Source organism: Amblyomma mixtum, chromosome 4, assembly GCF_055824585.1.
Source record: "Amblyomma mixtum isolate Tamu chromosome 4, ASM5582458v1, whole genome shotgun sequence".
In the NCBI taxonomy this organism is placed as follows: domain Eukaryota; kingdom Metazoa; phylum Arthropoda; class Arachnida; order Ixodida; family Ixodidae; genus Amblyomma; species Amblyomma mixtum.
In genome coordinates, this window is record NC_143015.1 from 127,447,848 (window position 1) to 127,464,228 (window position 16,381).

General features: G+C 46.6%; 1 protein-coding gene across 1 annotated transcript in view; it reads right to left on the minus strand.

The window, feature by feature from the left end:
- LOC149348179 (fatty acid synthase-like) overlaps positions 1-9,060 on the minus strand; it is a 54,716-nt gene extending 45,656 nt beyond the window's left edge. Inside the window, exons 1-4 of the mRNA XM_089585761.1 lie at positions 8,922-9,060; positions 8,291-8,617; positions 2,719-2,919; positions 1,429-1,551 (exon numbers count right to left, since the gene is read on the minus strand). Of these exons, the coding sequence (XP_089441887.1) occupies positions 1,429-1,551; positions 2,719-2,919; positions 8,291-8,617; positions 8,922-9,060 (790 nt within the window). The remainder of the gene's footprint in view (positions 1-1,428; positions 1,552-2,718; positions 2,920-8,290; positions 8,618-8,921) is intronic.
- Between the last annotated feature and the right edge of the window lie 7,321 nt (positions 9,061-16,381).

A 16,381-nucleotide genomic window follows, 5' to 3' on the forward strand; every position in this document is an offset into this window, starting at 1 on the left:
ATGCGCGGAGGCTGAATGTGGGCGGAGCTTCACTGCAGACTTAAGTTGTATCCGACTATAGGCGGCATCCCATCACCTGGCCGCCTCGTAAGTGCCCGGAGAGCGAGGCAAGCTCAGCTTTATACCGCTGCTGTAGCGTCACGTGGTCAGCTGCAGCGCCTCTGATGTGGAGCTTCCACCGCCGCGGCCGACCGCGCGAGCCGGCAGCCCATCTCTCCTCTGCTGTGACGTCATGTTGTCACGTGGTGTCACGTGGTCACGCTAAAGGTCAATGGTAGCTCCACCGCCGCGCTCGACGGGCTGTAGTGTAGCTCTAGTAATGTGCTTCGCATAAAAGAATGCTCTCGGCCTAACCGCACGTCTGTTCAGGCTAAAATTTCGCGCAGAGGTTGCATTTGGTGGTCAGTTTTGGTTTATACTACATTTAGGTGAAGTACTTGCCTGATTCAGTCATAATTATTTGGAAATCCCTATCGTCTGCGGTGACGGTGAACGAAAACAGAAAGACTTCGTGATAATGGGGCGCGTGGCGCCATCTTGCAACCATCCGAGAAACCCAGCTGCGCTAAGTTGGTGAGCAAATTATCTTTGCCTGGTGCTGTCTGCTGCGAAGTAGCGCAAGACGTCACTGAAAATACGGCGTCCAGCGATCAAGAGAAGGCCATCGCGGTGACATGGCTATGCGAATCCAACTCGTCCCCACAGCCCTCCTCGGTAGAGGGCTGGTTTCTCCGGTGGGTGAGAGGTGGCGCCACGGGCACCATTGCTGCGAAGTCTTTCGGTTTTGGTTCGCCGTCGCCGCAGACGATGTGGATTTCCAAATAATTCTGAGCGAATGAGGCAAGTACCCCACCTAAATGTAGTACAAAACAAAACTGACCCCCAAATGCAACCTCTGTCCTAAATTTGAGCCCGAAAAAACGTGCGTTTAGGCCGAGAGAATTTTTTTTCGATTTTCTCTGATTTACGCAACACGCGATATATATGAGAAATTGAGAAACGCTTCATTTACGTATACTGGCATGGCAATACATTCAGCTGTCAGCCAACGCTTCATTGTCTGCCCTCGGGTACACACCGCGTCTGTCGTTCTGAAGATGTAACTTTTTATTACAGACATCTTTAGCAGTGACTACAAAATATAACTCCGCCTTTTTCCAAGGGGGCACTCTTTAATTTTGGCTCCCACAATGCCTTATTCGCTGTTGTACTCGTGTGGCATTCATTTTAAGGCTCGCAGGTAGTGTATAGGTCCATGCGAGATTAGAAATTTGAAGCAAGGTTTTTTTTATTTTAAAACGCAACCAAAAATACTATGTAGGATTTCAGATCAGCATATATCTGCGGAATATAAGCTTAGCGTATCCGCCTGTACTGTAAATTTTCGGTTATCCTCTGTATAGAATATCGTTTCATTGGTACACTCACCTTCACTCCTGTGACCATCGGAATAAGCCTTGATGTGGTCGATCTTGGCGTAGATGCGGCGAGCTTCGGACGCTCGTTGAAGAAAAAATACCCCCACGGTTTCACTTCGGGCGTACCCATTTGCTGCAACACACCAATTTTCAAATATGCCTTGCGCTTTCTTAGGAATCGGCAGCAAAACATAATTAAGCAATGCACACTCGAGACCTCATCTTATAAAGAATCTTGCAGTTATTCATTTTAGACCCTCTTGGCAATTGGCCTGTGTCAGAGTTATAGGTAGGGCACTTAGGTAACAGGCAATGTCTTTGGTACGCAGGCATTAGCTAAAAACACAGGACGATATAATTCTTCTTGGTTTTATAGGGTTCAATGTCCCAAAAGCGAGGCGCTGTAGTGGAGGGCTCCGGATGATTTATACCACCAGAGGTTATTTAACCTGCACTGACATCAGACGGCACACGAGCCTCTAGCATTTCACTTCCATCGCTTCCAACGTTTTAAACGTCAGATGGGCAGAAATAGCAGTCGTTACTTCACCATCAGTCAAACTACTTCCACTGCACGACAAAGGCCGCGCCCATACTTCTATAATTAAACCTTTCCTGTGCCCTTCGCGGTGATCTTTTCGCAGCACACTTCTTCATCTCATACACCAAACTAACTTTCTACTGCCTACTGCTTCGCTCATCTTCCCTTGGAATTCAGTCCGTTACCCTTAGCGACCATCGGTCATCTTCTCTTCGCATTACATGCCCTGCTGCTGTCCATTTTTCATTATTACTTTTGACTAGGATGCCATTTACCTGAGTTTGTTCCCTGACCTCGTCTACTCTCTTCCTGTTCCTTAAAGTTACACTTATTATTTTCTACTTATATCTCACAGCGTAGTCAATTTAAACTCAGCCCTTTTCGTTAGCCTCCACGCTTCTGACCCATATAGGAGTACCTGTGAGATACAGCTTATTGGTAAATTTCCATTCATAATCTGAGCGCACCTGCCGAATGAGTTCGACCCCATTCTTATTCTTCTAGGTATTTCACTCTCGCAGTCCGGATCACCGGTCACTACTTGCCCTAAGTAGCCGTATTTCCTTTCCACTTCACGCGCCTCGCTACCAATCTGTGCTGCTCCCTTCCTAGAATGTTGAACATTGCTTTAGTTTTGTGCATGTTGATTTTAAGACTCGGCGAGTTTCTTTGACTGTCCAAGTCATTGATCATGCGTAGTTACACATGGCGGCAATAACATGCCGGGTGGCACTAACGGACTTAGATTGTATCACTCACCGCAAGAATCAAATGGCTTGCACTTTCCGTCCGGAGCCAACATCCCCAACCGCAGAAAGCCTAAGGATGTAGCAGCTTTTAAGCAGACCGAGGTTCCGCCTACGACAGCAGCTTCGCAAAGTCCAGAACGGAGAGCCTGTGTTGCCTGATGCAGGGCGCTCATAGCCGAAGAACATCCCGTATCTATTGCCATGCTGAATCCTGAATGTAAGATAGCCATCATGAAGAAGTGTGTTCCGATTGCAGCGTTTCGTGTTGGGATTTCCCAGGTTTCATGTGATTTGTGGGTAGTTTTTACAAAAATACATATGAAAGCCGCATTCTTTATGTGTGACGCATACGAAAGGTAGAAACACCATACACACTTGCTCTGACGCACGCGGAATGGTTGAAATGCGTATGGTTTAAATGCCATTGCATGAAAATCAAGCTGAAGTCATGCAGAAGCAATGTGACACGTGAAAAGCCTGAAGGAAGGAGAAATGTTTAATATTGCCGCATATCATTGTAGTGTCCGTTCGTTCCCGCAAGGCCGCAGGAAAGGGGTGTTATCATTTTTGTTCATGACGCGAGAAACGAACCGACTAGTCTCGATAGATCACAGCCGTGAAGAGCTGCATCTACGTGTTTCCAGATTACTATAGATGATCTTGACCTGTTATCTCGAAGTTTCCTTGCCGGCTTTAAATTGAGTGATGCCGCTAGCGGCGGGCATTCGTAGTTCGACGACTGACGAGCACATTTCTTGCTTACGCCACTGCCGTGCTGTTTAGAAATTTTGCGGGCGCAAGTCACCCCATATAAAGAGCTTCGTTTGAAAGCATTGTTACTGTCTTTCTGACCACTGGACTGCCGTCACTACAACGTGACAATATGTTTACCATATTATAGAGATTTTACGAAGCCATAATTATCTACGCGTCGTTCGTATGAAACGTTTCAGCCAGCGTGCAAATTCACTTCTGTTTTCTTAATCTGTAGCGTGCATACTGTTTTAGAGCGGTAGATCTTATTAAACAGCTATTTCCTCAGTTTCACGCCGTCGTCGTCAACTCCCGCAAGGCTACATCCCCTATTCCTCGATTGTCAGTCGGAAAACTAGAAAAAAGATTTGCATCTATAATTTTAGGAGAAGAGAGAGATATGGAAAGTGGGAGATTGAAGATCGAAAAAAAAATTGGCTGAGGCTTAGCTAAGGTTAAGCCTAGTCAGATGCGAAGCATATTGATGGCTAGGCTTGGTCGTCGCTCAAATCAGCCCTGCTTCTAGGCGGCATCCCAACACCTGGCCGCCTCGTAAGTGCCCGGAGAGGGAGGCAAGCTCAGCTTTATACCGCTGCTGTAGCGTCACGTGGTCAGCTGCAGCGCCTCTGATGTGGAGCCTCCATCGCCGCGTCCGACCACGCGAGCCGGCAGCGCGGGCTCGGGCTCTTGAGAGACAACACGGCTCCCGACCTGGTGTATATTATGTAGACGTAGCAGGCCCATCGCCCACGGGATTTTACACGGCCGCTGTCGTTCACCAGGAAATGCACGTTGATGGACTCTCTTTTCGAGCCCCGAATTCAATGCGAGCCGAGGAAGTAGCGATAGCGCTTGCTGCCGCCCACGCCAATTCGAGAATCATCATTACGGACTCCCGAAAAGCATGTGATCATTACTTGGCAGGGGAGATCTCCCCCTTAGCTGCTTGTATTCTAAGACGGACTGCCACTGATCCAACACCCAAAAGAATCATTTGGGCTCCTGGCCACCAGGGCTTACGAGGTAATGAGGCCGCTGACGCGGCTGCCCGAGCGCTTACTCACCGGGCTCCTCATCCCAGCTCTTCTGGCTCAGAGTCTAACCAGCCGCTGCTGCGATTCAAGGAAATTATAACGCATTATAGCGACATCCATCGCCTTTTCCCGGCCCCTGCAAAGGGGCTGAGTAAGACGGAGGAGCGAACTTTAAGGCGCCTGCAGACAGGTACTCTACTCTGTCCTGCAATCTTAAAGCATTACGATCCTAACACGGATGGGCGATGCCCACACTGTGGGGAGACCTGTGATATCTTCCACATGGTGTGGGCATGTACTCAAAATCCCCACCTCCCCCCTTCCCCTACCCCTTCCAGAGAGGCATGGGAGACTGCCCTTCTCAACTGCTCCTCGCTTGAGTCCCAAAGGGCTCTGGTGAAACGGGCTAGAGACGGGGCATTGTCATGCGGTGTCCCGGACTAGGGACGCCGACCATGTAGCGGGGCCACTCTGTGGCTCCCAAACTCTATTTCAGTAATTAAAAGTTTTCACCACCACCACCAGCTCATCTCTCCTCTGCTGTGACGTCATGTTGTCACGTGGTCAGCCGCCGCGCCTCTGATGTGGAGCCTCCAAGCCGCGGGCGACCGCGCGAGCCGGCAGCCCATCTCTCCTCTGCTGTGACGTCATGTTGTCACGTGGTGTCACGTGGTCACGCTAAAGGTCAATGGTAGCTCCACCGCCGCGCTCGACGGGCTGTAGTGTAGCTCTAGTAATATGCTTGGCATAAAATTGGCCGTGTTTGTCCAATGGCCATTCCGAGTAGAATTGCGGAAGCAACGACGCGGCCATTGCAGCGGCGGCGGCATCTCAGGGGGCACTGACTGTCTAAAGTGCGCAGAGGCGAGAGCGTATTCCGCACCACTTTGACTGCCTCTGTGACACTGGTGACGTCACCACTGGATGACGTCAAGTAAAGACAAATTACTAATAAATGGGTAATTATTGATTAATGACCAGATAATAGTTAACTGCTCATCGCATCATAATAGTTAACTGCCTTTAGGAGTGGAACGCGACAGCGTGTTGTAGCGCTGCCAGGGAGTCCACGGAACGCCACCACCCGTTCGGCGCGATGCCTTGCCCTTTGAACGCAACGCTTTTTGAGGAAAGGAAATGGCGCAGTAATTCTGTCATCTCGGTGAACACCTTAACCGCACCGTGGAGGAAAGGAGGAAGTGGGAATGAAAGATGAAAGAGGGGCCGTAATGAAGAAAATGAAAATTGCATTTGAGGAAAGGAAATTGCGCACTAACTGTCTCACACTCGCTCCTCGCGCATGCGCAGTTGGGGCTCTCCTGGGCTCTGCGAAATGGCTCACACCTAGCATATTGTTGCTTCCGCAACAAAAGGTTGGGTGTCGCATGGTGCCCTCGTGGGTTCGGCGTCCGCCTCGGATGTGGCAAATGGTTCGTTCGAAACCTACCGGCGGGCAATGGGGGGCACAAGAGTCCTCCGCCCTTGAGCCCAGCTTTCTTAGCGGTGTGCGCTCTGGAATGCTCCGCAAACCTACTGCGCCTTTTCGTGGCAAACCTAGTTTCGAGCATTTCAGCCCGCAAAGGTGTTTCGGGCTGCCGTGTTCACAAGGGCACTCAGGTTCAAATTCGTATGCCCTAATCAGCGTGTTCATACAAGCTTACGCATTGGTTAACTGTATGTGCTGCAAGCACTTTTCAAAATAAGTTCACTTCAGAATATAACTCACCTCCTGGGAAAGTGCGTATTCACCTACATCTCTGTGAGATTTCGCGAAAGAAAGAATATCAGTGTGAAAAATACTTTTCTGTCACACTCTGGCTCACGCTCGAAATTGGCGTTCCATGCTCTTTGCCCTACTGTGAAAAATTTATTGTCGCGATGCCTTGCAAATCAGTTGTTTGAAATTGGTAGCAGCGGATGCAGAATACACGTCTCCTCATGACATCAGAGACTTCGTGCAACTGGTTTAGGTGAATGCACCGAAATAATTTTTGCTTCTGTGCGCCTGTTCCTGCGTGTTATTCAGTAGTTTGTCAACTTTGCACCTGGTGTATTTCCCGCATGTTCTAAACACTTACGATCTTTCAAAGGTACCACGCAGACATTAACATTAGTTGCCAAAACATTTCCTAAAACCCTCGAAATGAATCGCCATTGTTCGTTATGCAATCAGGACTTCTTAATATTTCAGATAATTTGAAAAAATATTCGCTGTGGCTTAATAATATTGATAATAATAATAATAATAATATTTTTATTTATTCATTCCAATACAAATGCGGGCCTGCCAAAGCCTTAGAAGGCTTGAGTGGCAGCGCCTTAGAAGGCTTGAGTGGTAGCTTGGTTAAGCCCGGTAATTGCGAAAGCAATATCCGTACCTACGCCATGGTACAGCAGGTAGTGTAGCTGGTGGTGGTGCTTGTGGTTAGACTTGTGGTGATGCATCGGTTATACAATCCAATCCAAACTAATCCAATCCCATCCATTTCAATCCAATCCAATCCATTCCAATCCAATGCAATCGAATCCAATCCAATGCAATCTACTCTAATCTAATGTAATCTAATCCAATCCAATTAAACCCCATCCAGTCCATTCCAATCCAGTCCAATGCAATCTAATGTATTCCAATGTAATCCAATCTAATCGAACTAATGCAATCAAGGTCAAATGGAGGTCAATGGTGGCCACCGCCGCGACACGATGGTCGTCACCCTGGAAAGTGCAAGTGGTATTGCTTTCGCAATAAAACTGTGGTCAATTCCGAGTGCTCAGAAGAACTCAAAGTACTTTCCTTCATGCACCAATCTTAATTTTATCCTTCCTAATGACACACTCTATAGTCTAGTGAACGCCACTAAGCCACTACCACGTTTGTGGTGGTTATCCGTTCCCAGAGGACATGTACTGGGCATCGCGCTAAACAAACGTGGTACTTGCTCGTCCTGCACCTCCTTCTTCTGCATGTTGCTTTTACATACTAGGGTTTCGCGTCGTTCTCTCAGCTCCCTGAGCACGAAGCAGCGCTCATGGGCAAGAACATCGAGTAGCCACTGCTCCCTCTTAGACTCTTATTAGGCCACCAGGACAGCTACTCCCAACCTGTTTGACCCACCGACTGCCAGAAGAGGTTAAAACATACGAAATCGTCAAACACTGCTCTGGCGTAAAGTATTATTCCCCGCTATCATCCTCGTTCGGCTGCTTGGCATCTTGTGCCGGTTTGCACTCATATAATTAACAAAACAGTTATCATTACCGCCCTATATGGGCGAACTAATCAAGGTAAAAGTAACCCTTTAACTCTTTCCCATACGGTTTTAATGAAGACCGCCTATTCTACCCCTCACTAAGGCCATATGAACACAGTTAACACTTCGTTATGGGCATCTCCTTCTAGAGATGCATGACCTGGGGTAACTTCGACAACAGCGCAATGGTTCACATGAGGTTCCTCCAGTTTTTATTTTAAACAAATATATCTCGCGACGCCCACGGGAACGATGACTCACCGCTATTCTTGGAAAGCAGCTTCAGTGAGTGGAAAAGAGCATGCAGGTAACAAAAACTTGTCACCGGTTATTTACGAACGTTCTCATTCTTTTGTTCACGTTAAAATTCTTCCGTACTAAGTACTAATGCCTTTAGGCTGTCTCTCAACGGACCACCAGTGGAAGTGTTCTTAAGATCGCAGCGATTTGCTAGCATTGACTAGGTTACGCTATATTTAAGGAAAAATATGAAAATAGTTTGCCAGAGAGAAACGCAGTGAAATAACACTGAACTGCAACGTACCTTGGAAGTCGAATGAGTGAGAGATTCGGTTGGCGAACATCGACTGCAAGCTGCCGGTCGCGCCGTATCCATCAATCTTGTCAGTGTCGAAACTGAAAGCCTCGTGGGATTCGCTGTTGGAAGTGCCTATGAACACTCCCACACTTCGTCCACGAAGGACTTGGGGATCGTAACCTGAATCCACAATGGCCTCGTAACAAGTCTCCAGCAGCAATCGCATCTGGGGGTCCATGACGTGCGCCTGCTTGGGTGTGATACCAAACAACTCCGCGTCGAACAGAGAGACGTCACGAATTTTGCCCATGCGTGCCGGCAGACCCAGGTGACCTGAATGGATATTGCGGGACCGTCTTGCCACTTCACAACCTTAAGCAAAATTCACCATTGTATATCTCGTCTGTTAGTGCTGCCAAACATGCGGGAGGCAAGAACTAATCAGAAACACAATTGCAGGATCACAGAACCCTCTGCATTGTGGCGCGTTGTCAACATTTGTGTTTTTTAGGCACAGTGGTCACTTTAAAAAAAAATTCCCTTCTTAACTAGACATACCATACTGAATAGGGATAATGCAGACTGCTCAGAGGGAAAGAAATCGAAGAGCGTGTGTCAATGTGGATAAAGCACATACCTCGAGGCCAGCGGATCTCATCATCTGTGACAAAGTCGAAACCGGCGTACAGCTTTTCCTTGAACTCAGCCAAGCTGTCCGCTTGGGGGAATCTGGCCGAGAAACCGGTCACCACGATGTCCTCCTCTGCCACAGCCATCTACATCAGTAAATGTAGACAGCACACGATGACACCAAGGGTACGTTAAGGCGACTAGTACCTCACCGTGATTTGATATAGACTAAAATGTTTTAAAGGGACAGTGAGGAGAGCTCTATTATTATTTTTTAAAAGAAAAATCCGATAGTTCGGCATTTCATGGCTTTGTTGCCATTTGGCCGGCAGTGAAAGATGCATTTTTTTCTAAGATACCTAAGATTCTAAGATATAAGAAAGATACCGCCGGCCGCACGTTGAAGACATCGATCGGGTATTGCGGCCGTTGTTACCGTCGCTTCGTTTACGTTTGCACCGGCGTTTTGCCAGCGTTACGATGGATCCCGCTATAAAAGTCGTCAACGAAGTTCTCACAAATAGACCCCTTTAGCATACCGTTTACCTTGTTACCGTTAGCGCAATACCGGGAGCCCGCCTACCGCCGGTGAGCAGGCTCTGATTGGTCCTGATGCTGCAGGCGCGCGCGTAGATGCCGGGTACGTGGCGCCATCTAGCGACATCAAGGAGATTTGAGAATGCATTGGCTGCGCCTCAGAGATTCGTGGTTTCTCTTGTCCTAGTGTTGGTTCTAGCAACACTATTTTGCCTATGACGTCATCACGCTTGTACTTGAGAGTTTGGCCTGTGGCGGCGATACCTGTATTTTGGTTCTTGCTCTTTTCTACGTTACAAGAGCTTTGTTGTCAGTATGAGTGGCGTTTTTGTAATCAGGAGTTGCTATTCCGTCGATACAAGCCAACTTCAATTTCTCCTCAGTGTCCCTTTAAGCGCGCTGCTGGTGTGGTGGTGTGGTTAAATAAAAAAAAATGCTGTCGAAAGTGCTTTTTCATTTTAGACACGCCCGAATGGGGGGAACAGCCAAATGGTATATATGGCCAGAGCTGTGCACATCGACACTGCAAGTAATAGTGCGACCGTACTGGAATCCCCATGGGACCGAAACGCGACCTCGGTCGTAACATCCGCCCACTCTCTAACGTCATATCACCAGATCGGAGCATTGTCACTGGCTGGAGAAAAGTGACGTCACCAGATGGAAGCGTTCCCTTTGCTGGCGGGAGGTCACGTCATTACACCGGGAATGAGATATTCCGGAATAGGCATGAACCGCTACTGATGCTAGCGCATTGGGGACAGGTAATGGAATTAAGTGTCACTGAATTTTTCTGTTGTCACAACATCCACGCAGTGTTCTGGAGCCCTTGCGAAATAAGGAGTTTTTTCGTAATTGACTTAACAGTTTATTTTATATGCCTAATGCATAAATGCAAGTTGCTTAGGTTGCTTGGAAGTTCGAGACCTGTCTGCTAAATACTGCCAGCGAGAGTTCAGAGCATTGAAACACGGAAACATAGAAACATAGCATGGAAATATCCGACACACTTGAACACAATCTCCAATATTTATAATTAACTCATTTTGCTAGAAAGCATGGCATTCTCCCAATCTGCATAGGGAAGTGTCTGCTCGAAGCCGCGCTCCAACTATCTGTGCTCAATTTTTTTTTGTGTGTGCACTGCGACCTTTAAAGGATTTTCCGGATAAAAACTTCTTTCCGTGGTTTGTTTATTTTAGGCTCAGGGCCCTCGCATTGCATATATGGAGGGCAGAGAGCATGAAACAGTAAGCTGCTAGTACATTAGTTCTATCCCTAAGCTTTCTAATTAAAAAAGTTTCGCCGCTTCAGAGGTCGATTGAGAGATGAAAAAAAAGCCGAGCCAGCTCCAAAATGTCGGGATATTCTAACTTTTCGAAGCACACGAAAACTTCGACGGAATTGAGTTTTCACAACATGAATTCAAAACTCATCATCAAAATTGATGCAAATACGAAAGCAGAACAATAACATGCAACATAATGAAAAGCGGTTCAAGAAAGTATTCAACAAAAGTACCAATTACAAGCTATAGTCTGCATTTTCGCAGGCTGTCTAAGTCAACAGATTTTAAAGATAGCCTATTTAGCTACCTGCCTTCTAGCAGTAGCAGCTCATATATATGATTGCAATGTGTGTATGTTCTCAGTGAGAACCAATAATAGTGAGTTAAGTTTTTGTGTCTGGAAAGCTAACAATCAGAAAGACGACATGGGGATGAGGAAATGAGAAGACTGAAAAGAAAAAGAAATGGTCAGTATTCTGCACCAAAGGTGAACATATTCGGGGTGGCAGTTTGCACCCACATTTTGAAAAGAAATTTACCACTCCCCTTTGGTCATTTAACTGGCCGACGCTATTTCGCACCAAGTGCCACACGCTTTACATTGGCACTTATATGTAACTTTAGCTACACTTTCACATGTACCTTGCAGACTGCACCAGGAGTGATGACCGAGCCCCTGAAGTGCGGCTGTCGTGGTGCTAGAATACCTTATTTCTGTCACCGAGACAATGAAGAACTCGAGGAGAGCCAAATCTGGAAAAACGATCGTGGCTTAGACCGATGCGCCTAGTGAACATCTGCCGAACTGCTTTATGCAAAGGAGAAAGGCGCCTTTTATCACTTTTTTCCCGCACGCGCCAATAGCACAGTCAGGTTGACCTGTATGCGCTGCAAATACTACGCCGGAAGCGATAAATCGCGCCCTCGGCGCGAACAACAAGCAATTATCTGTCGCGGTGACAGCAAACTGCGCAGCGGAAATGGGTCAAAAAGCACCAAGTTTAGCATAGACTGGCGTATTTGGTGCACAGCTGCCGAACTGCATCAAATTATCGTTAAGAAAAAGCCATATATGCTCCAATATTCTTTTTAGCCTTCAGATATTCCTCCTATTAGTGGCCGCGGTAGTTTTGGCGCGGCAGTTTTGTTCATTAGTGTCATTTTATTTGTGGAGCGTGGTTGTCTTCTTTCGCTGCATGCTTTTCCTCATCTAATAGTTGTGTGATTGTATTTCTGTTATCATGTGTACTTTCGACCAAATGAGCAGAAGTTATTGTGTGTCCCCCCCCCCTGCAATAGTGCCCTCGGGCGCTGCAGGTATCGGTAATAAATAAATAAATAAACTAATTCCGCTGTGCTTACAGGGGTTGGGTTTCGGGCTGGAATTGGAACCGGTGGAGACAAAATGAAAATACGCCCGTTTGGTTTGAAATATCAGCGCAGGTTAAGAGCCCACATGTCGAAGAAATTAAGCCGAGGCTCTCCACTCCGATGTCTCTCATTGCTTCAGGACGCTAAACACCCTGCCGCCTCCCTCACCGATTCATTACTAGTATTGTGAGTGATTAGTACACTAAAACCCGCCTTCGCAGCGATCGGTCCTTACGCCAGTGCGGCCGCATAAGCAGCAGTGCCTTCGTCAGTTATCTGTAAATACTGCCGCGTTATAGATGATGTGTTGCGTTTTTTTTTTCGTACGGAAGCTTAGACACTAGCTGCCCAATTCTATGGGCTGCTAAGAAGATAACTCGTGCTATAACACAACGTCATTATGATTAGCCCTCTGAGTGATAGCTTTGAGGCGCTTGTTGAAGCACATGAAATGGGAGATGAATTTTTTACCCTTTTTCATCAATTCGTGACGTACCTATCCTTTTCATATTCCATCAGATCGTCCACTCTTTGTTGAGTGAAGGAGTTACGAAGACCACTAACATTACTCTACCCGTTTCTCACCAAACAACAACTATTATTACAACTACCACTGCGGCTCCTGTCCCCAACGACAATATTATTACTGTCGCTACTGCTCCTGCTATAGCTGGCAGACTGAATAAAACTTAAAACAGCTACTACTAGTATGTTCCAACGGCCAATTAGAGGCTTTAAGATGCTCCATATGAGTGGTCTACACATTAATTTTTATTTCTTTGCGGCAGGGTGTCTACGACTGCGCACACACCTTTTCAACCTTTTTTTTCGAAGCGCCTCTTGGTGGTATTCATGTATTTTTTTATATTACTACCCGCCCCAAGGTAGGGGTCATGGCAGAGTGGGAATTACATCAGTAGAAGTCGGGATTGTAGATTGTTACCGACAACAAAAAAACTTCAACGTTTGAAAAGAATGCGTCAGAATGAAAAATTCAGCACATGAATGTAAATAAAATGCACTAAAACATCAAAAGAATAGCAACAGACTTCACGTACTGTCCTACAGAGAAACATGAGATAAGTCATGTCGGCTACTTTTGAAATCCCTGTAGGACAGAAATGTAGAGCCATTTTTTCCACAGAAAAGAGAATGGGTTTTGAAACACAAGAAATAAAGGTTGACATCGCGAACTTTTACGCTGCACCTAGGAAGTGCTGTCAGGTGCTGTAATTTTTGTTTCTTACTGAGGGTAGTGATTTAATAACGGAAATTTTATCTGAATTTTCGTGCCGGAAGCAGCTTAGATGCTAAAAAAAATTATGGCATAATTACGTTTTTTTGAAGCCTGGGACTGTTATTCCGTGAACGTGAATATGGCAGCTTGCGTGAATTCGGAACTTTTCAACCATCTCATGTTATTTTTGTGCAAGAAGGGAAAGAGGGACAACTTTTTTGTATGGTAGAACATAATGCCTGTCTAAAAAGGTTATCCTTGACATCATTATTCAATACCACAGCGCACGGCTTGCAGCCCAGTTTGAACCAGTATTTCCAGTGTTCTAATCACGTAATAACAACACATAGCGTGGCTGGTCACAGAACAACGTTTTATTTCGTCCTTGTCGCACGAACACTCGACATCCGGGAAGGTGTCCCAGATAGTACGTCTTTCCAATTGAAGTAGACTCCAACTATCACCACCTCTCTGAAAAATAAACGACGGCAGCTTCGTGAAACGTTTGTACAAAAAGCGACTGCACGTCCTATTTGAATTTCCATAAGTCGTTAGGTAAGTACACATTTGGAGAAACAAATGCCAGGGTTCTAACGTAGTTAAACCGAGTAGGATGTGCGAAAGCACTCGACGCGACACGGGCTCAAAGACAATTCGGAATATTATCCTCATCCAGCTATCGGCCGCCGCGGAAGATGCTGTGGGGGCTGGCGGTTCAGACCTTTGAAAGAGCAGCTGTGAAAAGCTACTGCCAAAAGTTGAGGCTTCACACATACCTCGGAGTTTCTATCTTTGCTAGTAAACGAGTGCGTTCGCAATGAAATGAAGACCTTGTGTTAACGTGAGAAGTTGGGCTGGTTGGTACGTATTCACGGTTAACAAGCGCAAAGAAGACGAAGACGTCGGAGAAGAAGACAACATGACACAAGCGCTCGTGTTTTCTTCTCCGCTGTCTTCGTGTTTTTTTGTTGTTTTTTTTGTGCTCGCCAACCATTAAACATGACGACCTTCAGGCTGAAGCCCTTGGCTTCCAGGGTAGCGGTCGGAGAGCCACAGTCTCGCTCGACGAGTCAGACACCCACAGTCACTATAAAAAATTCCTGTTTGATCCGCCGGCCCGCCGTCCATGTACCCCTTTGCCAATAGCAACCGAGCCTCAGGTTTTAGCTTCTCAACCGTTAATGGAGCTGTTACGACACCCTTAAAGACCGAGAGGCGTAGGAACGTGAGAGCAAGTGCTCACCTTACTTTACGCAGATCCTGAGCTTAAGGTTTGGTTTGGTTTATTGGGGTTTAACGTCCCGAAGTGACTCAGGCTATGAGGGAAGCCGTAGTCAAGAGCTCCGGAAATTTTTACCACCTGGGGGTCTTTAACGTGCACTTACATCGCACAGCACACGTACGGGCCTCTCAAATTTCGCCTCCATCGAAATTCGGCTGCCTCGACTGGGATCGATCCCGCGTCTTTCGGGCCAGCAGCCGAGCGCCGTAACTACAGAGCCACTGCGGCGGGGCTGGGCTTAAGGGCTGTAATAAGTGCTTCGCTACGCGGCTAAGAAACAAGCCATCGTTGCCAGGTTACTTTAGGCAAAGACGGCACATCATGATGGCTCGTGCCGCTGTTAAAAGCGTGAGCCCGCCCCAACAGCGCTCCCACCGGAATCCCCCGGCGAGCTGCTTCCGTTGATCTGAACAAATCATCACCAAAGCCAGTTGGCATAGGCCGCGAAGGCGGGCCTCGAGAGCAGCGTAGAACCAAGTGCCAGCGACATGAACTGGGGAGTGGAACTGAAGCGCCAAATGGTTGTTGAGGATGACACAAATAGGATAAAAAATAATTAGTTCTAAGTTACTGGTCTTTTTACCATTGCAAACACCATTATAATAACTGGTATAAAAATATTTTGTTGTGCAGATTTGGTAGCAAGGTACAATGCATTTTATTGAAAAAATAATTATATTCTCGTTCCCTCCCAGCTGCGGGAAGCGGCTCTTAAGCCATCTACTTTGCCGGCCTTGGCCGGTGTGTCTCGTCATCTCATGGCATCGTTGCGTGCGGTGGCTCGCCTTTTATCAGCGTTAATTTCAAATGCTTGGCTATTTTTTGTCTTCGTCCGACGTTCTAGTCGCCTGTGTGTACGCTTGTTGTTTGCCATACCTGCCACATGTTTGACTCTGCTGCCTTTGGAAAGACGGTTTTATCGAGACGAAGAGCGCAATGAACTACTCCGCTAGCATCATATTGCAACGGTATGTCATAGTCACTTTGTTACTGTGCCGTGGAATTGCCATTGATTGCGTACACAAGCCAGAAAGGTACCTTATAACATCTGTGGGGAACGCGCCAGATGTGACTTTCAGATGACCGCTGGGTAGTTTGTTCGAAAGCGCATATTCCGTAGTGAATTCAGTTACTTTCATGGCACCTGCAGTGGGCCTCAGTGATCCTGTTTTGGGCTCACTGTACTGAGGTAAACATTGCATGATAATTATTTTTGTCTGTGATAAATAAACTCACAATAAACCTGCACTTGGCAAAGATTTCAACAACACGTACGCTTAATGAGCTTCTAAATACTCATGTACGCTTTGATAATGGAGAAATACAATCTCCTATCCTTCGCAGGTACGAATTGAATGCTGCGTTAAACGTTCTTCGCTGTATGCATGTTGCTGAGCACCGAAAATCGCAACTGAAACAGATTGTCTAGACATTCAGCTTTTAGATGTTCTGTTTGATGGGATACTGCTATTTCACATTGCTTTATTATCAGAGATAAGAAAGAAAGTGTTGTTTGTCACATGTCATGGACGTTTACAAATTCTGGGGTGCTCAGGTGCTATTTAAATCAATGTGTTGGGCACAGAGCAGTTTGTAATGAGGTCACTTGTTTTATTGAGCTCTTCCTTCGTAATCTGTTGCAGCATGTGGTTGATTGGACGTTACATGCGTTCCTGCGACTGCAATGCCACTATTTGTATTTGCTCATTTATCTGTACCTCTTCTTGCTGTCTCATTGTAAGAACGCTTGAC